The 23,310-nt window shown below is 51.0% G+C and overlaps 2 protein-coding genes across 5 annotated transcripts in view; one reads left to right on the forward strand and one right to left on the reverse strand.

Moving 5' to 3' along the window:
- Positions 1-17,952, forward strand: part of PNOC (prepronociceptin) — a 34,364-nt gene extending 16,412 nt beyond the window's left edge. For both annotated transcript variants that reach the window (XM_012128504.5, XM_012128493.5), the window contains exons 3-4: positions 7,365-7,758; positions 12,332-17,952. In XM_012128504.5, coding sequence (XP_011983894.2) covers positions 7,365-7,758; positions 12,332-12,417 — 480 coding nt within the window. In that variant the 3' untranslated portion in view covers positions 12,418-17,952. The remainder of the gene's footprint in view (positions 1-7,364; positions 7,759-12,331) is intronic.
- The window catches only part of ZNF395 (zinc finger protein 395), a 48,140-nt gene continuing 39,825 nt past the window's right edge, over positions 14,996-23,310 (reverse strand). For all 3 annotated transcript variants that reach the window (XM_027964603.2, XM_042243527.2, XM_027964604.2), the window contains exons 5-10: positions 23,053-23,288; positions 22,326-22,426; positions 21,369-21,651; positions 19,724-19,816; positions 18,658-18,761; positions 14,996-18,467 (exon numbers count right to left, since the gene is read on the reverse strand). In XM_027964603.2, the coding sequence (XP_027820404.1) occupies positions 18,356-18,467; positions 18,658-18,761; positions 19,724-19,816; positions 21,369-21,651; positions 22,326-22,426; positions 23,053-23,288 (929 nt within the window). In that variant the 3' untranslated portion in view covers positions 14,996-18,355. The remainder of the gene's footprint in view (positions 18,468-18,657; positions 18,762-19,723; positions 19,817-21,368; positions 21,652-22,325; positions 22,427-23,052; positions 23,289-23,310) is intronic.

Raw genomic sequence — 23,310 nt, forward strand, 5'->3', positions numbered from 1 at the left:
TTCCTGCCCTCCCCAAACACAAGTGATAGCCAAGATTCCCTGTTCTTACCTCCATGTCCTTTCCCCTTCCCAGAGTCTGCTTTCCCAGGCAGCAGGTACACTTTTTGCCTCCTCTTTCCTGGGCTCATAGTTCCTGGGAAACCCATGCTTCCCTTCCCTCCCCACAGCTCCAAGAACCTGTCCTGCCATCTTGCTCATACCTCCGACTCCTCCCCCAGCCAATAAACCCTTCAGTACTACTCTTAGGAGAGGATGCTTTGCTGATTCTCCACCAGTCCCCAGTTGAGCCAGCCCCTAGCACCTTTGTTCTCTGACAATTACTTGCATCTGCTGGGCTATCTCTTAGGCGCTGTCTTTGCCGGTTAATCTGGGCCTTGCCAGCACACAGTACAGTGTGGAACAGGGCAGTACTCAATAAACAGGTCCCATGAAAACTGGAGGGCTTCCCAGGTGGTGCTAGTGGGAACCTGCCTGCCTGTGCAGGAGATGAAAAAGATACAGACAGGTTCAAACCCTGGGTTTGGAATATTCCCTGGAGGAGGAAATGGCAACCCCCTCCAATATTCTTGCCGAGAGAATCCCATGGACAGAGGAGCCTGATGGGCTACAGTCCATGGAGTCACAAAGAGGTGGACATGACTGAAACGACTTAGCATGCAAGCACAGGGAAATTGTAACATTGCAAGACCTTTTAGTTTCCTAATGGGTGCAGACGCTGTAGAGGTTTTACACAGGTGTCTTTCAAAGCCAGGAAGGAATTTGGAGCTTGTTTCTATTTCTCCATAGCATCTTAAATCTCTGGGGTCTGGAAAACACTGTAAGAAAATGGCCAGTTCCCGCTTCAGAGTGATGGACGACCTCTGCAAGCGCCTGCTGACCCCCAGAGGCCCTGGTTGCCTGGGTGTTTCTAGCTTGTATTCACTTTTAACCTATTTTTTTTTTAAGTTTTATGAAATGCCGAGAATCGAGGCAACCACATCTCACTTCCAAATCTTGCAACCCTTGACTATGTCCCCTCTGTGAAAGATGGGGGGACTCAGATATTTAGGCAAGGGTCACTATCCGCCCCCACCCCAATGCTTCCACCAAATGATGGAATCCTAACCTATTCCCAGGACCTTCCGGACCCTTGGCTTCATCAGGACTTTCATTTGTTCTCACTCCAGGGCAATGGTCCAAGCATGCCTGCTTTTTGTTAGACTATCATTTTGGTCAGTAAATGACTAGCACACAAGCCAAATGATTGGAAAGTCCTGGGCTGTCAGCTAATTGAGAATGATACTTACCCTACCAGCTTACGAAGAAGAAAACTAGACTCACCGAGTTATTTTAGTGACCAGGAAGAAGGTAACTCCCAAGAAAGGTCTGTCTTGTTGCTGTAGAAGTTTAGTCACTCAGTCATGTCCAGTTCTTTGCGACCTCACAGACTGTAGCCCACCAGGCTCCTCTGTCCATGGGATTTCCCAGGCAAGAACACTGGAGTGGGTTGCCATTTCCTTCTCCAGGGGATCTTCCCAACCCAGGGATCAAACCTGTATCTCCTGCATTGGCAGGCAGATTCTTTACCGCTGAGCCGTCAGGGAAGCCAAGAAAGGTCTAGGGAAACTTATTTAAATTGCCTAAAACTCTATTAACAGCAGAAGAGTTACTACTCCTGGTAGTTTCTGTCTTCATTACACAGAAAATCTTAGTAGTTGACTTGCCGTAGGAGTTCCTAATATGTTTTTCTTTCGTACTATGCATCTGCTGGCCCACTAGCGTTGGCTCTCTGATATACTGGCAGACCCTCCCAAAGCAAATAGGTCCCAAATGTCTCTTGGTCAGAAGTGGCTGGATTCCTTAGAGGCAGAAACATGACAGTCTGAATGAGTTGTTTATTTTCCTTCTGTTGGGCTCACTAATCTTTGATCCTAGACATTCAGATGACCCTTTGCTCATTGACTTCCCTCCTCCATGCAAAGCCCAGCTTCACAGATCAATTTGGCACCAATCTGGGACTTTCCAGATGCTCCTCCATGCTGTGTCTGAATATAGCAATGTCATCAGAGTGGGCTGTGAAAATGTGTCCAGCTCACTTAATGGGCCATTAACCCATCTCTGCAAACAGGCTGGTGAGTCCCTCAGACCAGAGAGTGTAGTCAGGAAGCTCATATGCCCATCTGGTGCTACAAATGTTGCCGTCAATTTGGATTCCTCATTTTTTTGCCCCAAACCTTCTCCTAAATCAAGAATCAAGATCCGTTTTTTAGTACCTAATCATCTAACAGTATGTTGAGTCTCAGGAAGGGCTATACATCTGGTTTGATCATAGAATTTCATTTTCTCTGATTGACATGCAATATAATTACCATCTGGGCTTAGAAAGCCATGGGCTTGCAGAAGATCTGACAGACTCTAGGCTTAACAGTTTCCACCTGTTCCTGTAAATGGACAGAGCAGAACAAGGCAACAAGCACTTTGAGGATCCTATCCATGTGAGGGCTGAATCAAGTGTGTTCAAAAGTCCTTTTGAGTCCTACAAGTCTACGCTTATGACCACACAAGTCAGGTTGGGACTTGAACCCAGCAAAACCCCAGGATGGAACTTGAACCCACTCCTTTTTTATTTTTATGTGACTGCTCCAGGTCTTAGCGGCAGCACACTGGAGTTTTCCTTCTCACATGCTAGATTTTCATCGTGGCATGTGGGAGTGAGTGTGTGCTCAGTTACTCAATCGAGTCTGACTCTTTTTGGCCCCATGGACTGTAGCCCCCCAGGCTCTTCGGTCATGGGATTCTCTAGGCAAGAATACTGGAGTGGGTTGCCATTTCCTCTTCCAGGGGATCTTCCTGACAGAGGGATCAATACCCACGTTTCCGGTGCCTCCTCCATTGGCAGGCAGATTCTTTACCAAGGAGCCACTTGGGATGCCCTTAGTAGCAGGATGAGGGATCTAATTTCCTGACCAGGGATGGAACCCAAGTGCCCTGCATCGGGAGTGCAGAGTCTTAACCACTGGACCACCAGGAAAGCCCCTGAATCCACTGTCTTTTCATTGAGATTGCACACCTGGTCTCAGGACTTAATGAAGCTTAGATTCTTTATGTCTCCTTGCAGAAAGAACTCAGTAAGAGACAAAGTGATAGGTAACAATTGGATTTATTTAGAGATACACATTCCATAGACAGAATGCAGTCTGTCTCAAAAGGAGAGAATGGCCCTGGAAGAAATACATTTCACAGACAGAGTGTGGTCCATCTCAGAAGGCAAGAGGTCCCAAAACATGGGGTGGTTAGTTTTTATGGGCTGGGTGATTTCATGGGCTAATGAGTACGAGAATTGTTCCAGCTATTTTGGAAAAGGGGTAGAGATTTTCTGGAATTGGGCCACCGCCCATTTTTTGACCTTTTATGATCAGCCTCTGAACTTTCATGGTGCCTGTAGGTGTGTCATTTAGATGCTAATATCACAGCGAGCATATGAAGAGGCTCAAGGTTCACTGGAAGTTGAATCTTCTACCATCTTGTATCTAGTCGGTTCTCACCAGTTTATGTCGTATCTTCTAGGGCTATGTCATGTGATCAGAGGTTTTATCCTTCCCACTTCCCTCCTATTTCACTTCTGCTGGCTTTCCCGGTGTTACCCATGCTTTCTGCTTCCTCCCTGACTCTGTAGAGTAGAGTTTCTCAAACTCTGTGGATGTATTAAGCTGGATAATTATTTGTCGGGGTGGGCTGTCCTATCCATTACAGGTTGTTTGCCAGTGTCCTTGTGAAATGGAGCAGGACCCTAGGGGTCCTCCTGGGTACAAGTCCTTTCTGTGTCCCCCAGTTCTTGTTTGTAGGAAATAGGTTTCGTTCAGCCTCCTGAACCTGCCCTGAGTTCCAAAGGGAAGTTGCTAATCAGGGAAGGCAGGGGATGCCAAGAGCAGGGAGGGGCAGTCAGACAACAGTGCAGCCATTCTTGGTTCCGCCTCAAGGAATATACATAACAATACCTTTGAGTTCAAAGAGCTGACTCATTAGAAAAGACCCGGATGCTGGGAAAGTTGGAGGCAGGAAAAGAAGGGGATGATGGCAGATGAGATGACTGGATAGCGGCACCGACTCAGTGGACATGAGTTTGAGAAAACTCCGGGAGGTGGGGAAGGACAGGGAAGCCTAGCGTGCTGTGGTCTGTGGGTCACAGAGTCAGACATGACTATCGACGGAATGACGATGACGACCTTTCAATTCTTCTGTGGGACCTAAGGCCCCCACCCAGGTGGATGATGGTGACTTCAGGATGAGTACAAGATTCCTGGAACATCTGTTACCACCAGCCATTCAGAACAAAGTCACACACCCTGCAGCCTTTACCCCAAACCTTGCCTATAAAAACTTCTCCCCAAAATCCATCAGGGAGTTTGGGGCTTTTGGATAGGAGTCACCTGTTCTCCTTGCTTCACAGCGCCCCCAGGAGGAAGTCAGGCAGAGGGTGGAAAGGAGACGGCAGACTCACATGCTGACCAGATGGAGAAACGGGGTCCGAGAAGGGGCGTGCTACAGGGGTCTGAACCTGAACCAGCTGGGGAATAAGGTGACGTTCAGAGAGAGACAGAGCAAAAAGACTTGAGGTGGGAAAAAGTAGGAGTGAAGTACTGATATATATGCTTCATTCAAACCTGTTCCACTCATACTGAAAAAGTATATCAGATAAGAATTAGAGTCACCGTCTATGGGGTCACACAGAGTTGGACATGACTGGCACGACTTAGCAGCAGCAGCAGCAGCAGCAGCTAGTAACAAACACCTGATGTGACTTCTTTAATAAGATGGAGATTTAGGAGTTCTCAGGTGGCTCAGCGGTAAAGAATCCGCCTGAAAATGTAGGAGACTTGGGTTCTATTCCGGAGTCGGGAAGATCCCCTGGAGGAGGAAAAGGCAACTCACTACAGTCTTCTTGCTTGGGCAATCCCACGGACAGAGAGGAGCCTGCTGGGCTACAGTCTGTGGGGTCGCAAAAGAGTTGGATGAAACTTGGCAACTAAACAACAACAATACCTGGTAGTCCACTGGTAGGATTCCGGGCTTTCACTGCTGTGACATGGGTTTAGTCCCTGGTTGGGGAACTGAGATCCCACAGGCTGCGCTGTGTGTCCCATCCCCTGCCCCCCAAAGATGGAGATTTGATCCCTCACACAGAAGTCAGGAGGAGAAAGTGGAAAATGCTGAAGTGGAGGCATGGGCGTGACCACATCTTGGAGAAGTTTGGTAGCAACAAAAGGAGGGCAGGGTCAGAATAGTAAAGGCAAGCGGGAGAAGTCAGACTGAAGGACAGGTTTTGATGATTTGGTGGAACAGCTGGTAAAGTCTGTGATTTAAGCTGCATGCGTATCTCACTACTCGGTTAGAGATCACGTTGGAAACCTTGCCTATAGAGGCATGTGTGCCGCTCTGAACACCCGGGTGGGAGTGCTTGCTCCCCAGAGAGCCCCGATGGGGCACACACACATCTTCTCACATCCTGCACCTGTCCAACCAGAGCAGTAACTCCTGACATCCTGTAAGCCAGGCACGGACCCCTTGGCTTGGGGCTCTCTTGGTAGTCCAGTGGTTAAGACTCCAAGCTTCCAATGCAGTGGGTGCAGGTTTGATCCCTGGTCCAGGAACTAAGATCCCACATGCTTCATGGTGCAGCCAAAAAAATTAAAAATTCAATTAAAAAAAAGACTCCAAGTTTTGATGAAGGGCTCTGCAGCTTCCTGCTCACCATGATGTCAAAGTCAGGCTGAAGTGGGATTTTCATCTGGCACCAAAAACACAGAGAGGAGTGTTCAGGGTGAAGTGTGCGTGGGCGCTCAGTCATTTCTGACTTTTTGCGGCCCCACAGACTGTAGCCCACCAGACTCCTCTGTCCACGGGATTTTCCAGGCAAGAATACTGGAGCAGGTTCCCATTTCCTTCTCCAGGGAATCTTCCTAAACCAGGGATTGAAGCTGTGTCTCCTGTGGTTCTTGCTTTACAGGTGGATTCTTTACCACCTGAGTCATCCAGGAAGCCTGAAGCCAAAACAATAGGAAAAAAACTTGGAGGCAGAGGCTTCCAGGAGATTCCAATCAGACAGGAATGTGGGAGGGAAGGGTTAAGGCCAGGGCCAGTCAGGAAGGTACAGGAACATCATGGTCAGGCTGGTGGTCTAGATGAGAGGTGGGAGATGCCAGGAGAGACAGAAGCTGCAGGGGTTCCTAGAGAGCTGGCAGGTCCACTGAATTGTGTCGGGCAGTCCCAGATTACCAACCTGTCTATATCCCAAAGGGTCTTAACCCCCCTTTTCTACTTTTTTACTGGCGTATAGTTGATTTACAATGTTGTATTAATTTCTGCTGTACAGCAAAGTGACTCGGTTATTATATATGCAAATTTTTTATATTCTTTTCCATTGTGGTTTATCCTAGGACATTGGATTTAGATCCCTATGCTATACAGTAGGACCGTGCTGTCCATTCATTCTGTATGTAATAGTTTGCACCTGCTCACCCTAAACTCCCAGTCCATCCTTCCTCCACCCCCTCCTAACCCCTGGCAACCATAAGTCTGTTCTCTATCTGACCCCTATTTTCTATAACTCATGCACTGATAGTGATGATGAATGTACGCAAGGTGAAAAACGAATCACACCAAGGTTGATCTTTACCAGATGACCTTAGAATAACCATGCAGATTTAACTGAGTGACTATATGCTTTAACATCCCCAGTTTCTTAAATCACTCTGACCTCTCCCAGGCCGGATAAGAGAACAGAATAAAATGTTTCTTTATGGATGATCCTGATGACCTATGTTTGGCTCCCAAAACCTAACAAAGACTATAACTCTTGTTTGTGCATTTTGTTAACTTGCTGGGTCACCTGGGTCACTTAACCTCACCTCTCTGAGCCCCAGCTTTCTTTTTGAAATGACAGAGATGGGCCAGTTCATTTTCTGCTTCTTTCCAACTCTGAAATTCTAGGAACTTGAGTAACTGTATGTAAAGCGGCTCCATGGTACTGAAGAGGTGCTTCAGAGGCCCTTGCATTGATTGGCACCAAAATAGATCCTGCATGCACGCTCAGTCCTGTCCTGACTCTTTGCCACCCCATGGATTGTAGCCTGCCGGGCTCCTCTGTCCACGGGATTATCCCAGCAAGAATACTGGAGCAGTTGCCATTTCCTCCTCCAGGAAACCTTCCTGATCCAGGGATCCAGCCCGCACCTCCTGCTTCTCCTGTACTGTCAGGCGGATTCTTCACCACTGAGCAATCTGGGAAGCCCTCAAGTAGACAGCAAAAGCACTTGATCTCCTCATTGCCTTAGACTAACAGATGTCCCTGGTCTTTCTCTTTCCTCCAACCTCTTTCTTGGCAGGTGTGCATCCTCGAGTGTGAAGAGAAGGTCTTCACCAGCCCTCTCTGGACTCCATGCACCAAGGTCATGGCCAGGGGTTCCTGGCAGCTCAGCCCTGCTGACCCAGACCACGTGGCAGCTGCTCCGGACCAGGCCAGAGCCTCTGAGATGCAGCATCTGAAGCGAATGCCCCGGGTCAGGAGCCTCTTTCAAAGGCAGAAGAGGACAGAGCCCGGCCTGGAGGAGGTGGGGGATATCGAGCAGAAGCAGCTGCAGAAGCGGTTCGGGGGCTTCACCGGGGCCCGGAAGTCGGCCCGGAAGTTGGCTAATCAGAAGCGGTTCAGTGAGTTTATGCGGCAGTACCTGGTCCTGAGCATGCAGTCCAGCCAGCGTCGGCGCACCCTGCACCAGAATGGTAATGCGTAGCTGGAAGGGGAGCCCCTCCCGGCTGCACCGTCCACTTCAACCCATGAGTGAGTGGGGCCCCAATGAGCTGGGGGCAAGAAGAAACGTCCTCTAGCCCATCTTAAACTTCCTCCCCGGGAAACATGTTGGCACCCAAACACATATACATACTCCACACCACTTCCTTCAGGGGTTCAGCTCCTAAGACTGCTCCAACCGGCCTTTTTTTTTTTTCTTTCTGGGAGCAAAAATTTTCCTGGGATTACTCCCAACAGCTCACCACTGCGGTGAAGAGACTGGTTACCATGGGGATAATAGTAGTGTGTTAAGATAACTAATTCCTCTATGGCTCTTCAGGAGCTTAGTTACTATGGGGACAATGAAGTGGACCAAGCCTCCTATCTGGTTGCCATAGAAACCATTCACTCACCTTTCCCCGGAGACTTTAAGGACCCAGAGCTGGACCTGCACTTAGCCATTTGCAGAGTCTGATCTATGTCTGTGATGTTGCTGTTTCACCTTCAAAGATGGTTTAGCTGTCCCCTTCCCTCCTCCCTCTATCTCAAGGTGACTGGCTTCCATGTCAACCTTTCAACTTTCCCACTCTCCCCCAGTCAAGGAGCTCTGGTTAGGACCAGTTCTTGTTAGGACACCTTCTGTGTGTCTTTCTGCCACACATCATTTGTTCACCTGATCACTTTGGGCTGGTGGGCTGGTGCTTTGTAGCCGACGGCACCTGAGCAAGGCTCTGAGAATCTGGCCCTAATGACCTGAGTCACTTTTAGGAGAGGGACTATAGGATCATCATTTTTCCTCACTTATTTGCGTCTTTCCGAGTGCCAGGTCTGGTTTTTTGTTGGTTGGTTGGTCTTAATTTTTATTTATTATTTTTGGCTGCACAGTCTTCGTTGCTGCTCATGGGTTTTCTCTGGCTGCAGCGACTGAGGGCTACTCTGTAGTGCAGCGCACAGGCTTCTCCCTGTGGCGGCTTCTTTTGGTGCAGAGCACGGGTTCTAGGGTGTGAGAGCTTCAGTAGTTGTGTATAGGCTGAGTTGCCACACAGCATGTGGGATCTTCCTGTCCTAGGGGTTAACCCATGTCCCCTTCCTTGGCAGGCAGATTCTTAACCACTGGATCACCAGGAAAGTGCCTAGGTGCCATTTCTGCTTTGTGTTTCTTTGGTTGCTTGCCTTTCCTCCTATCTCCCTGCCTGTCTGTTCTTACTCCCCTAGGCACTTGTTTATACATGTACCTACAATGCAGATCAGATCATAAATATCGGAGATCCTAACTTATCTCCCAGTCATTACAAACTCGGCTTTCCTCAGCCCATTAACCTATACATAACTTTGAGTGGCAGAGGGACCTAGCACAATGAACTTTTCTGAAAACCTGAGAGAATTCCAATCATTAAGCATATGTGCCTTAATTCATATGTAGGAATATGATTATCTGCAGGAGTTCATCTGAGCTTCCCTGATGGCTCAGTGGTAAAGAATTTGCCTGTCAATGCAGGAGACATGGGTTCAGTCCCTGGGTTGGGAAGATCCCCAGGAGGAGGAAATGGCAACCCACTCCAGTATTCTTGCCTGGAGAATCCCATGGACAGAGGAGCCTGGCTGGTTGCATGCAGTTCATGAGGTTGAAAAGAGTCAGACAGGACAGAGCGCATAGGCTCGCATGCGGTATCTCATGTCTCTCCTTAAAGAGAGAAGCTTCCCCGAACAGAATGAACTATTCAGTTGGTCTGAAACTCCAAAGACATTATCACCCAAGTAGGGGCTTTTGCCTGACACAGAGGCATAAAAGCAAAAAGTTTGTTCATGGGCTCCTTTACTTTGCTTGTATATGTCAAAGGTGGCCAGATTGTTAATAATCTTCCTTCAATGTATATTAATCCACATGTGAATCTTGAGCTCCCACACTGCAGCAGGAAGGCAGCCCACATAACACTTTGCAGGTAGGCTGGCTTGTTTGCAAAACGCCCATTGCCAAATATGGATATATGTATTCAGTGGCGAGCCAAAGGCTGCTGTGTTCATTTTAGCAGAATGACTAATCTCTGAAGGCCCTAAATTAACCTGCACTGGGTTTAAAGTCATATTCTTGGATCCCTAATAAGCATTCATTTCTCCAAAGCCATATCTACACAGGACCAAATAATCTTTCAGAAATGGCATGGCTGAATTCTTCCAAATCTTAAAGAAATTATTCTTCTTTTTAAATTTTTAATTGGAGGATAATTGCTTTACAATATTGTGTTGGTTTCTGCCACACATCAACATGAGTCAGCCATAGGTATACATATGTCCCCCCCCCCCCGCCCCCACCGAACCTTCCTCCTAAACTTTAGGGACATTCTTCTTTAAAGGGACCATCAAGGCACCCTGAAGACACGTCTAAGCCTGAACTACGACCGTTTACCTTATAAAGACAGTTTCAAATCAGTCATGTTAGCAGGAATCAATTTGGTTTTTAGAAAAACTATTTGAGCCCCTATTTGGGCAATTGGTTTTCTAGTTTTCTATTAAGCCTCCAACTGAGAGGCACTGGAACATAACGGATAACCAGCTTCTGCCTGTGGCTTTGCTCAAGATATAAAGTTCTTGATGGAAACGCTGGTGATATTAAGCAGCTCATCTGGGTATTATCGATTGCTCTCCTCCTGTGACCATCTTGCTGATTCTTTTTTCCACACATTCATGGCTGCTGAGTTCCAGTGTGGATGTGTATCTGTGAGTCCCTTAAGCCTGTCTTTATTCGCCTGTACACACCCCAGCCAGCCCCACACATGCTTGAGATTTCTCCACGGCTCGGGGACTCCTATTGGCAGAGCTGTTCTGGACACCTGAGACAACCAACAGCAACCTATATTTAGAATGCTGGATGAAACGGCGCCACCCAACACATGGACGTGTGTCTGTGTGCTCAATCATGTCCGACTCTTTGTGACCTCATGGACTGCAGCCCACCAGGCTCCTCTATCCGTGGGATTCCCCAGGCAAGAATACTGGAGTGGGTTGCCACTTCCTCCTCCAGGGGATAGGACCCATGTCTCCTGTGTCTCCTGCATTGGCAGGCAGGTTCTTTACCACTGAGCCACTGGGGAAGCAAACTCTTGGGATAAAGAACCCTTATTCAGAAAGTGTAATGATGTCCTGGACACTGGTATATATGGAATCTAGAAAAATGGTACAGAGGAACCTATTTGCAGGGTGGGAATAGACATAGACTGTAGGGAATGGACTTGCAGACGCAGCAGGGAGAGGCGAGAGGTGGCCTGGATCGAGAGAGCAGCACTGACTATACACACTGTCATGTCAAACAGCTAGTGGGCAGCTGCGGTATGGCACAGGGAGCTCAGCCCAGCGCTCTGTGACAACTGAGAGGGGTGGGATGGGGCGAGATGGGAAGGAGACAGGCTCAGGAGGAGGAGATGTACGTATGCTCATAGCCGACTCACTTTGTTCTACAGCAGACACTAACAACATAAGAAAGCAATGACACTCCAATAAAAAAATAACAAATGGAACCAAAAAAAAAAAATAAAAGGGACATTGGGGTGCAGGACCAGTCCTAGAGAGGCCTGTGAAGAGTACGCGACTGATCCCGATACCTAGTGTCCGTTTTCCTGGCCCTGTGCTCCCCTCCTCTCTTCCGCTGCCCCGGATCTTGACCTTCTAGATGGGGGAGAGTGAGCAGATTCCTTCCTGCTGAGGAATCAGTGAAGTTAGCGCTTGTAATATAAGAGAGCCACAAATGAGGGCTCTTTTTAGCCTGAAGAAATGAATTCCTACACAGAGATCCCAAATACTGATACCAGGGATAAGAGAACTGTTTCTAGGCAGGAGGCTTCCCCTTTGTTCTGTTGGTTCTGACGCTAGATTAGGGGCCAGGGAAACAGGTGTGTAGGAGTCAAGGACCCCTTCTTGCTGCTTTTGTGGCTAATTATGTGGATTATAAAACTTTTTTTTTTTTAAACATAATTTACTTGGCCGCACTGTACAACATGTGGGATCTCAGTTCCCTGACCAGGGATTGAACCCAGGCCCTGCACCTTTAGGGGTTCCCTGGTAGCTCAGCTGGTGAAGAATCCGCCTGCAAGGCAGGAGACCCCCTATTCAATTCCTGGGTCGGGAAGATCTGCTGGAGAAGGGATAAATTACCCACTCCAGTATTCTTGGGCTTCCCTGGTGGCTTGGAGGGTAAAGAATCCACCTGCAATGTGGGAGACCCAGGTTCGATTCCTGGGCTGGGAAGATGCCCTGGAGAAGTGCATGGCAACCCACTCCAGTATTCTTGCCTGGAGAATCTCCAAGGACAGAGGTGCCTGGTGGACTACAGTCCATGGGGTTGCAAAAAATTGGACACGACAGCGACTAAGCACAGCACACAGCACCCCTGCATTTAGAGCATGAAATCTTAACCTCTGGACCACCAGGAAAGTCCCAGGTGATAGTTTTTCTTTGCCCCCTTTCTATTCCTCAGGCACTAGGGAAAATCGAATTGAAGGGTCAGAAAAACTGTCGGATTTGCCATTTTAATCTGCCATTAATTTGTCATTTTAATTTATGTCTCCCCAGGTGTCCGGGTGATCCCCAAAGCAGCATGTCTCCAGCCCCAAACCTGCCGGCTGGGCATCAGAACGCCTCCCTCCCCAAGGCACTGAGGCAAGCTTTGCCTCCAGGCCACCACCCCAGGGCCCTGCCCCATCTGGTTGTCTTTCCCTCCCTGACTCCTCCTGGCCCCTCCCCACCCATGGCATGTTTCATGACAACCCTGTTGCTACATCAGAGTGTATTTTTGTAATTCCTCCAGCTAACATTTAAACAGCCCCATCTCTCCTTCTCACCCACCTCTTCCTTCTTTGAGGTGGTGGGTTCAAGGAACAGGAAATCAAGCCTGGGGTTTTGACTCGTCACTGCCGTAACTTGTTTGTAAAAGAGCTGTTCTTTTTGACCGATTGTTTTAAACAGATATTTCTCCATTAAACTTCTACTGAGCAAATGGTTAGTAAACGGGTTGGCTGCTTCTTTAACTGAGAGCGCAGACTCCAGAGCTGCCTCTCCAGGGAGCCAGAGGCAAAACGCATGTGACTCTGTTTTATGTGAAGTGTGTCGAGCAGGAACACCCCAACTGTGCTGGGTCCCCAGATCCAAAGCCCCGAGCTGTGATTGGACCCAGCAGGCGAGATGGTGGAGGGGCCAGGCTGTTGCACCCCACTCTCAGTTTCTGACTCACTAGAAAGTTTCATCTTTAACAATTCCCAGGTGATGTAGCATTTGCTGGTTTGGGACCCTCTGGCTGGGGTCAAAATTAACTCAAAACATGTTAAGATGGGTAATATCAGTTCCGCCAAGAAACCTCTGATCCACCCAAATGGAGTGATTGAGGTGGGTCAATCATCTATACAGATAGATAGGGAGCCGTGGGAAATCAATAGGGAGGGTAAAGGGGGAGGGGGCGCCTGGTGAGGTGAGGGATTACTGGAACCCAGGAGGACTGTAGCTCCCTCTAGTGGTCAGGAGGGAAACAGCCACTCACTGTGCAGGGTAGGACCGTCGGCGAGGTTGAACAACTCTCTCCCTTCCAACTCCAGCCTGGCGTCTCCTGGTGGTCAGACCGAGCTGGGAGCCAGAAAGTTAGGAGGTCCTCGGATGCACCCACAGAAGTGGGCTTGGGAGGGTCCAGAGCTGCAAATGGACAACGTCCGGCCCAAAAGCAGTAAACCCTTTTAAAGGAGGGGTGTGGGAAGGAAGGGCGGGGGGCGCGGGCAGCGGCGGGAAACCACAGTGATTCTTAGTCTTTTTTAGAGACCAAGTGGGGCAAGGACAGGGGAAGGGGGAGAAAGGGGCCCTCTGATCTACACCGAGGGGAGGGAAAAGGCCAAGGACAACCTCTCCCGCAGGCTGCTGAGCTAGATTGACTTTGGCAGTAATCTACCTAGTTCTTAGGTCCTCCCTGAGCAGCTTCATACCTCCTGCTGGGTGCTGTGAGGGGGTCCTAGAACCCCCTCCCAGGGCAAGCCAGACCTTTCTGTGCCACCTCCCCTTCCACCCAGGCCAGCTCTGAACCAGCCTCGTGGGCCATCACAGGTCGCAAAACCCATGGGTTGACGGGGTGGGGGTGGGGAGGGGCAGCCTCTATTACTCCCCAGGGTTAGCACGCACCGCACAAGCAGAAGGCGGCTCATTCTCTCCTTAGGCACCTGCCAGCACCCCCAACAAATTCAGGTCCACAGCCAGGAGCTTCTCCCCATTGTCAACAATGCAAGCAAGGGAGAAAATGGTTATTTTCCTAAATCAAGGAAGTCATTGATGTAAAAAGTCAAAGAACAGTGGTTGCTTTTATGAGGAAAAGAGGAATAGCACCTTGCTAGAGGGCTTTCCTCGGAGAAGGCAATGGCAACCCACTCCAGTGTTCTTGCCTGGAGAATCCCAGGGACGGGGGAGCCTGGTGGGCTGCCATCTATGGGGTCGCACAGAGTCGGACACAACTGAAGCGACTTAGCAGCAGCAGCAGCAGCAGCAGAGGGCTTCCCTGGTGGCTCAGATGGTAAAGAATCTGCCTGCAATGTGGGGGACCTGGGTTTGATCCCTGGGTTGGGAAGATCCTCTGAAGGAGGGCATCAGAACCCACTCTAGTATTCTTGCCCAGAGAATCCCCATGGACAGAGGAGCCTGGCGGGCAACAGTCCACAGGGTCGAACAGAGTCGGACACGACTGAGGGACTAAGCACAACACAGAGGTACAATGGCAGTTTCTGGAATGCTGGCCAGGATCTGTTTTTTGAAGGAATGGTGGATACTTAGGTGTTTGCACTGTAATAATCCATTAAACTGTAAAAATTAAAATTAGAGATCAGGAAGAAAAAAAAAGAAAAGGGTTATCTCCTAGATTACAATCCTAGTGCCATTATTTCCCAGATGACGACTTTGGGCAAGTTTTCTAACCTCTGGGCCTCAGTTTTCCTTGCCTGTAAAATGGGAGTGATGAAATGAAAATAATAAATTTTAAAAATAGGTTTTTTTTATTTTAAAAATAAAATTAAAATCACTGCCAACAGTAATCCCTTTGTGGGTTATCCATGTAAGCACTTGGCCGGGTCCCTGATAATGTTGCCTGCTGTTGCTATAAGCAAAGGAGTGTACACACCTCCCCCGGGGCTACTGCTTGCTTAACACCAAGGACAATGATAATCTTATCCTTTGCAGGGTGAGAGGGCGGAGGCACAGGCACACATCAAATCAGACAATGTACCATTTTATTCCTTATAAAATATATTTCATATTGCTGTAAAAACATTATATTTCACATTTTTTTAAAAAATTTTTAACAGTAAAAATAATACTTGGAAGACAGCTGGGGGAAAAGGCGCCAATAAAGACAAGTTCACAGATGGGATTTATCTCCCTCTCCTTTTTTTTCTTTTTGCCCCTGGTAAAGTCAGAACCTGTGAGGACCAGAAAGTAACAGGACAGATTTCTTCCGACAAGTCAGAGTTTCCACATCCAAATCCACTATGTCCTTCAAAGAATCTAGCCTCAGGCCAACTGCAACATTGTGGATGTTGCTCAGAATGTGTTCTGAAATGACAGGACTGCTTTCACAGCCAGCTTAGAAGTCAGATCAGTCGATCTAAGCCATGTTACTCACCCGTTGCTCCTTGTGCTCTGCACCTGTGACCTCACTTGACCACCAGGAAATGGCAAGTCACTCCAGTCTTCTTGCCTGGGAAATCCCACGAACAAGAAGAGCCTGTAGGGCTACCATGAGGTTGCAAAGAGTCAGACAGGACTCAGTGACTCAACCACTACCACCACCACCATTCACTGGACTCTTTGCACTGAAGGCGCAAGCATGGGTGCAGATTCAGTATCATTAAGGCTGCTCAAAGCAGGCACCACAGACTCCAAAGGTACTTCCAAAATATTGTGAATAAGCATAACATCCCCGGAGTAAAGAGTTTCCCAAGACGCTTGCTTTGCCAATCTGTCCTGTTAGTTTCCAAAGCGCACCTGTCGCCTCTTACCTTCCATCAGATTCTGCCTCCCAGGATGGGCCAGGAAGGAGGGAGAAACACAGAGGTGAAGAAAACAGGCGTGTTGGTGGGATGAGTTCACAAGCCACCCCCGGCCCTCCAAGAAGAGACGAATGGGACAACCCTGGGACAGACCACACGTCAAGACCCCACACGACAGCCACAGATGGAGCAGTGGGAGGAGAGAGGCTGGAGGAGGCCACCACCACCGGGAAGGAGGCCGGAGCAAAGGCCAGCAGGGAAAGCCACACCAGAACATTAAAAAAAAAAAAAAAAACACCTCAGTTTTGAAATTGTTGCATCAATTTCTTCTCTCTTCCTTTTCTGCCCTGTGCAGCAGTAACGCGAGAAGCCTGCCTTACTTAGAGAAAATCTTGATATCCAGTTGTACCTACATGGTCCAAACTGAGGGGGAAATGAAAATAGTGTCTCCAAAGGGGAGACCCAGCAAAAGCTTTGAGTAAGGAGGAAAGGGGAGATGCTGCTGGGCAGAGCTTCCCCCACCCCCATCTCAAAGGCCCCCTCCTCACACGGGTAGGACCTACAGGTGCACAGGGCAGGAAGCCAGGAGTCAGCTTTGGGAAGCTGGGAGCTTGAAGGAGTGGGAGGAAGAACCCAGCACCTCTTGCTGGCCTGATTTCCAGCTTTACCGAGGGACAGAATTCCACATACATTTTTTTTTTAAGTAAGTTATAAAAATATATCCCATCACCACCAAAGACACTCATGTGTAAGAGTGCCTTTCCCTTCTGTCACCAAACCCAGGTCACCATCACCCTTCACACCATCACACCCCCTATTCCCGTCTGCCGGTTTCCAACACGCGCGTGGCACAGACGGAAAGACATCTATCAGGTTCCTGCAGCCAGGTGAGCCCGCCTGGACGGGAAGGACAGCTTTGCTCACAGCCAAAGGCTGGATGCCACTGTGCAAACCCCAGAGAGCTGGCCTCGTGGTAGAGTTCCCTGAGACCCTGACATTTGGGACGCGGGCCCTGAGGAGTCCCCCAAGCCAGTGCCGCTTGGCAGAAAGGTGAGGCTTTGAGCCAAAAACATGCCCTCCCCCAGCCCTGCTCGCCCAGGCACAGAACCCCCTGCCTCTACTTGTCCCTCCTCAACAAAAATGGATTCACATATTCAGCTCTCAGGTCACGCAGTCTGGGGTCCCTCCATTCCTGAGGTCTCTAGTAGATGCTAAATCAACCCCAGTTCCTGTCACGTGACCTCCTCAGGCCCCCTAACCTCCCCAGAAAAGACACGCACAGGTGTCTGGGACCACAGCACCACATGCAACTGACCCTCCCCATCACACTGACTGGACCAGGCAGAAGCCCCCTGAAGAGTCCTGTCCTGCCTGCCACTTTAGGAAGAAAACCAGACGGTCCCCAAAGGGCCGGGTGAGCCCATGGAGCCACGGGACGGCTCTGCGCCCTCTCACCGTGGCAGGAGCTGCCACCTACCTTTCTGTCTGTTCTCTTCACCAGCCCGGCCCTATGGCCTTGGAGGAACACAGGAAAATCCCTGGTTCCCAGGAGACGAAGAGGGACCTACCTCAGGGCAGGATCTCTCGGCCAAAGGGGGAATCTTTAATCAGAAAGAGGCTCCTGAATACACCGTAAGTGAAAACAAAGGGTTTCTGAGAGGGTGTCTTCCAGAGCTGGTGGGGAGGGGTGGGTGTGGTTCACTCGGGGAACAGCGAAGAACTCTCACCGAGTATTAGAGAAGTATTAGAGACCGTCTGGTCTCTTCTCAAGGAAAGAGTGGGCAAGGCAGTCTTGATCCTCCACACCGTACAACGTGAATTCTTTTTAGCGTTTTGGCTCAGCTTCCTGGGGACAGTCTTTTTACAAACCTATGAGTCTGGGCTTGGAGAAGAGGCCACACCGTATCTGTTGGGCTGCAACCCGACCTGAGGGACCCCAGATCGGAGCAGCTGGCACCAGAAAAAGGGCTTTCCTTGCATTCTGATGGAAGCTGCCGAGTGAGGACAATCTCTCCCTCCTCCTAGATCTGGGTGGAGAAAGGGGGCCGGCTGCACCTCAAAAAGCTCACACATCAGCCCCTTCCCACCCCAGCCTCAGCAGGTCCTGTTCTCTGAGTCATCAGCCAGAAACCTCTTTTTCCTAAAAAAAAAAAAAAGGAAATCCATGTTGCTCACAGTCCCTTCTGAGAGAGTGGAGAAAGCAAAGAATCCACCAGCTCAGCAGGAAACACAATGAGCTGTCCCTTCCTTCCATACGGTACACATTCATCCCCTAGGGAGATGGGCTGTGGGGAGGAGAGGAGGGGCTGTCATTTCTTTGGTCTCTGGTTTGCTGCAGAATACCCTTGGTCAGTTTTGGCTCTCTCTTATTTCAGGGGAAGAAAAAAAAAATAATTTTTTGTTTCTATTTTTTTTTTAAAAAAAAACTAAAACATTCCCATGAGGGAGGGGAAAATGTTTTGAGTATTCAACCTTAGCCAATAGAGCCCAAACTCCCCGTGTCCACTCTGTAGCTTTTAGGCTTCTGCTGTGGGGCTTGGGACCCATCTGCCTGTGTCTCCAGGCCGCCGGGAGGGGCCGTGGTTCAGTCCAGGAAGCGCTGGCAGGCCTTCTTCCAGCGGCAGGCGGTGCACCACTGGTCCCGGTGCTCAATGCCGTACACCTTGCGGCACTTTTTAGCTTCCCCGCGGGCTTTCCTGCAAGACGGGTCGATGAGGGGATGGTCACCCGCTGGCCAGCCAGCAAGGGGAACCACCAGGGCCGGAGGACCAACTGCCTCGCTCGCATCTGAGACGTCCCCCACTGGCTCCCTGGGACCAGCCCTAGGGACGAGGGGCGGGTGGGGACAGGAGCCCCCAAGGAGATCTCGGGAGAGGACAGGCTCACCTGGTGGTGCTCTGGGCCCGAGGTGGAGACGTGACGATCAGGTGAGACTTCATGGCAGGCGGCGGCTGCTGGGGCTCGCTGAAGCTTAGCGACCGGCTCCGGACCTGGGCACAGGCAGAGGGGCTGTGAGCACGAGGGCAGAAGTGCAAGGCCAAAGGACCATCCGGGGGGATAGCCAGCTACCCCCACCCCACCTTGTGCCAGGAGGCCTTCTCTAGAAGGAGACTTCAGGGAGAGGTGAGCAGGGATCAAGGAGGGAGTGGAGGTGGAAAGGGAGGAGCCAGCCTTGAAAGGCACACTCCAGCTAGGGGAAGGGGCTCCAAGCAGGAGAGCCACTAGGCCTGGCCCCCTCGTGGGCTGCCACTTGCAGATTGAGAAGAAGCTACCATACTGAGGAAGAAAGAGAGACGGTACAGCCTCAGTGGCACCTTCGGGCATGTGGGTTTTACAGTGTGTGGTGATGCTTTCCTGCAGGAGGCGTTTCAGACTGCAACACCCTAAGGGTCTCTCAGTCATGTCCAACTCTTTGCAACACCATGGACTGTAGCCCACCAGGCTCTTCTGTTCATGGGGATTCAAAATAACTTCTGATTTATTTCAGTTCAGGGACAAGCAACCTAATGCGCTGGTCCACAGTGGTCCGGGGAGCTCTGATCCACCTGCACAGCCCTCCACATGCCCCTCTTTCCTTTCTCACCCTCCCTCTTCCTCTCCAGCTTCCCCATGTCCTCTCCCTCCTCCTCTTGGCATCAAAACCTTACCAAGCACCCCTGGGGGCTCAGGACTAAAGAGGGTGCTGATCCCACCTGGCCTCAGGATCTTGGCAATAAACTTGATCTGGGTGCTCCTCACCAGCACGCCCCTCCCACATTCCATGGGCACCTGTGACTCTTGGTGGTGGTGGGGTTGGGTGGGCAAGGGTATGAAGACCTTTAAGAAGCTGGGGTGCCGGAGGCAACAAGCTCACGGGGAAAGGCCTCCAGCATGGGGTGTGTGCAGCTGAGCCCTTGGCTGGTTCCGGGGCCCCTGGAAGGGCTGAGGGGCTCGGAGTGCTGGGCACACTCACCGGGGACAGGGCGGAGGCGCTGGAGGGGGCAGCGGCCCAGCTGATGCTGGTGTAGATGTGCGGGGAGACCGGGATCTGGAAAGGCGGCAGAGCCTGCGGAGACAGAGCGCGTTGGCCAGGGCCCGGCTCAGGAAGCTCTCAGGGCCCTCCTCCCACCCCAGCGACCTCACGGTCTGCAGCAACAGGTGCACCTCACACTACAAAGTCCTGGGACACCCCAAAATGCCCCTCCCGAGAGAAACAGCAGAGCACCAGCTCTCTGGAGTCGCCTTTGTCTCGGGCTCCAGTCTTTTTTTTGGAGCTCTCCTCTTGGAGCTGGTTTACGTGCCAGCCTCATGAGTTAATCATCTCCGCAGATTAACTTCCTGGCGGGATCACCTACCAAGAACATGCTCGGGGCAGCTCCCCCAGGAATTCAGCCTTGTGAGTTGGGACACAGGCACTGTGCTAAGGCGCCTGCCACCCCTGGGGCAACCGCGTGGAAGCAGCAACTCTCCAGGTCAAGGTTTGTTTCTAAAATCACCAACCGCCCTCTCCAGGCCTCATGTCACAGGGACAGCTGGCAGCCTGAAGGGCCACCTGAGTTGGAATAGCTGAGCGACCACTCATTCTAATGAGGAGGAGAGCTGGCTCGCTCTCTAAAGGCTTTCCGACGGAAAGCACTGCTTCTTAGTTACTAACTTGCAAATCAACCTACAGTAGGAAAAAAACAAGCAGTAGGCATCAAAGGATTTTAAGAAAAACTTGCACTTGGCAAAGAGAGTCTTCGGTACCTACTACATGCAGCAGAAAACCCCCGAAATGCCACCTGCTCCATGCCTGCTTTCCCAACCCAATGGGCATAATACCCTGGTCTTTACGGCTATTGTTGCTGAGTCACTGACTTGTGTCCGGCTCGTGAACTGTACCCTGTCAGGCTCCTCTGTCCATAGGATTTTCTAGGTAAGAATACTGGAGCCGGTTGCCACTTCCTTCCCCAGAGGATCTTCCCAACCCAGGGATCGAACCCGAATCGCCTGCACTGGCAGGTGGATTCTTTACCACTGAGCCACCAGGGAAGCCTGGTCCTTCCTGTACCCACCACAATTGTTTGTGCCTCCAGTAAGATATTTTAACTACTTATTATAATTAATCACAGTTACACATTCATTTCTCTCTCCAGCTAAACTGTACACTTCACAAGCTCAAGAATTATAATCTTATTCTACTGCAAAGCTTACCCTGCAGCTTGACACACAGTAGGTATTCAAAACACTGAGTCCCAGATTATCTAATGTAGTACAATTCTGAGAATTGGGGGTTTGCTCTCGGAAACCCTACTACCCTAGTCTATCCCCTTATAACCAAGGATGGACCAATTCCCCCGTCCAAATCCATCAACCTGGTCACTCAGGGATTCAGTCAGATTTCTTAACCACTGGATTCAGCCAGATTCAGTAACCACTCATTACAATCACCAAGGTACAACTCTGGAATTCCTGTGTTTATTAAGTGTGAAGTCATTTTCCTTAAAGTAAGAGATGGGTAATTCAGCTGAGGACTCAGCCTCCAATCAGTGTGGTCAGTGGCCTGTGATCAGGCTGACCAGTGACAGGCACGGAATCCCTCACAGCCCCTAGGCTGAGCTCCCAAGGGGTCCCCATACCTGGTATGCATGGTCGGCCTGAATGTGCCAGAAAGAGCCAGGAGCTGACTTGCTGAGAGCACCGGAGGGCAGGTAAGACTCCAGGCCAGGGTGATCTGGGCCTGAGGACTGGGCTTTAGGAGGAGGCGGTGGGGGCAGGATGGTGAGGGGCGGGCTGGTCACGCTGGGGGTCGGAGCCGGGTCGGCTGTGGGGCCGCCAGCCGCAGCAGCTTCCCCCTTCATCTGCACCTCTGTGTAGTAGAAATCCTCCTCCCGCTTGAACTGGTCGGAGTCCACGGAGTCCCTGCAGGGGAGAGAGATGTGGTGACGACCAGGGGCAAGCTGTCCTGGTCCAAACACCAGGGACAGCGAGGCATGAGGGGAGCACCTGCTCAGGGCCACCAGCAAGTCACAGGAGGAGCCCGGGAGGACAGGTGGGAGCTCAGGTCCCGACACGGGCTCCCAGGGACTGCACCCTGGCACAAGGGGAATTATTTTCCCTAGCACCGAAGCTTCTCCTCTGGCCAGATCTGCTTCACGCTTTGCCCTGGGTCCTCTTTGGACACCACTCACTCACGGACACACTCTCCGGCAGGGGAAGGACTATGAGTCGGCCCCCTCGGCCATATGCAGCTCCGGCTCCGGGTGGTCAGTGTGAAGGGAGCCCCAGCTCCCCAAGGGGAAGCAACAGGCTCTAAGTAACTAACCATCCTCTAAGTGCCCAGAACTGAACCATCTTCCTTCCAGGGTGAGAAGACATACCCATCAACAGCATCAACATCCACCACGCAGGAGGGCCTCCTTCCCAGCAAAGATCCCAGCAAAGGGGCTGTTCCACAGGGCCCAGGATCAGGGATGGGTGGGGTCCTCAGCCAGCCAGTTTCTCAGAAGCATTTGGGGGTGTGGGTCTCGGGGAATCAGCGGGTGGAGGAGGTCTGAAGAACGCCCTAGGCAGAGGAGCTCTGCACGCGTGCCTACCCCAGGTGGAGGGCTTTCACGTGTCGTTTGATGCCCACGATGGAGCGCAGGACTTTGCCACAGCTGGGCCACAGGCACTTGTACATCACCTTCACCGAGTTCTGGACGGAAAGGAACAAGGGATGAGGAGGTCATGTCCGCCCGCTCAGCCTCACCCAGCGGGGCTCCAGTCACATCCAACAGGACCCAGCAGAAGGCTCAATCGAGTAAAGGGGTTCCCAGAGACCAGAGAGACTGACAAACACAGGCAGAGAGCTGGTCCTGGGGGCCAGCATCGGTCTGGAGTGGAGATGGGGGTGGGCTTGGGGGCAGGAGGATGGAGGAAAGGAGATGCGGTGGGGGAGGGGAGAAAGGCTGGGGGACAGGGGAAGACCTGATGCAGGTCTCTGCAGGAGAGCCGGGTTGGGCAGAGGTGAGGCCAATGATGTGGCATTGGAGAGGAGGGGCGGGCTTCTGGCAATATCAAGAGCAAAGAGAAGCAGCAAAGGAGAGCTGAAGTGATGGCCCAGGGCCTTGGACTCTGAGCTCCCAATGCAGGGTGGGCCGGGGTTCAATCCCTGGGTGGGGAACTAGATCCCACATGGCACAACCACGATCTGGTGCAGCCTAATTAATTAATTAATTAATTTTTAAAAAATGGATCACTGAAACAGGATAGAGCCCGAGAAGGCCGGGGAAACCAGGCCTGGCCCCTCTGCAACTGAGCTTGAAAGCTCAGGCCATGCACCTTTCTTTTTCGGGGAGCTGGTTCATCCAACAGGAAAGCATCCGGGTCGGTCTCAAATCCATTATCAGTCTGGGGAGAGCCGAAGGCGTCCCCCAGGTACTTGGGGCTGGCCTGGGGGTGGGGGGGCGAGGGGGTGGAGACGCCGCTGCTCCCGCTCCAGTGCCCGCTGGTGGTGCTGCTGCCGCTGTCTGACACGTCGCCGCTCTCCTTCCACGGGTCGCAGGCCGTGCGGGAGGCTGGAGAGGAGAGGACAGAGGA

The sequence above is a fragment of the Ovis aries genome, chromosome 2 (genome assembly GCF_016772045.2).
Source record: "Ovis aries strain OAR_USU_Benz2616 breed Rambouillet chromosome 2, ARS-UI_Ramb_v3.0, whole genome shotgun sequence".
Classification (NCBI taxonomy): Eukaryota; Metazoa; Chordata; class Mammalia; order Artiodactyla; family Bovidae; genus Ovis; species Ovis aries.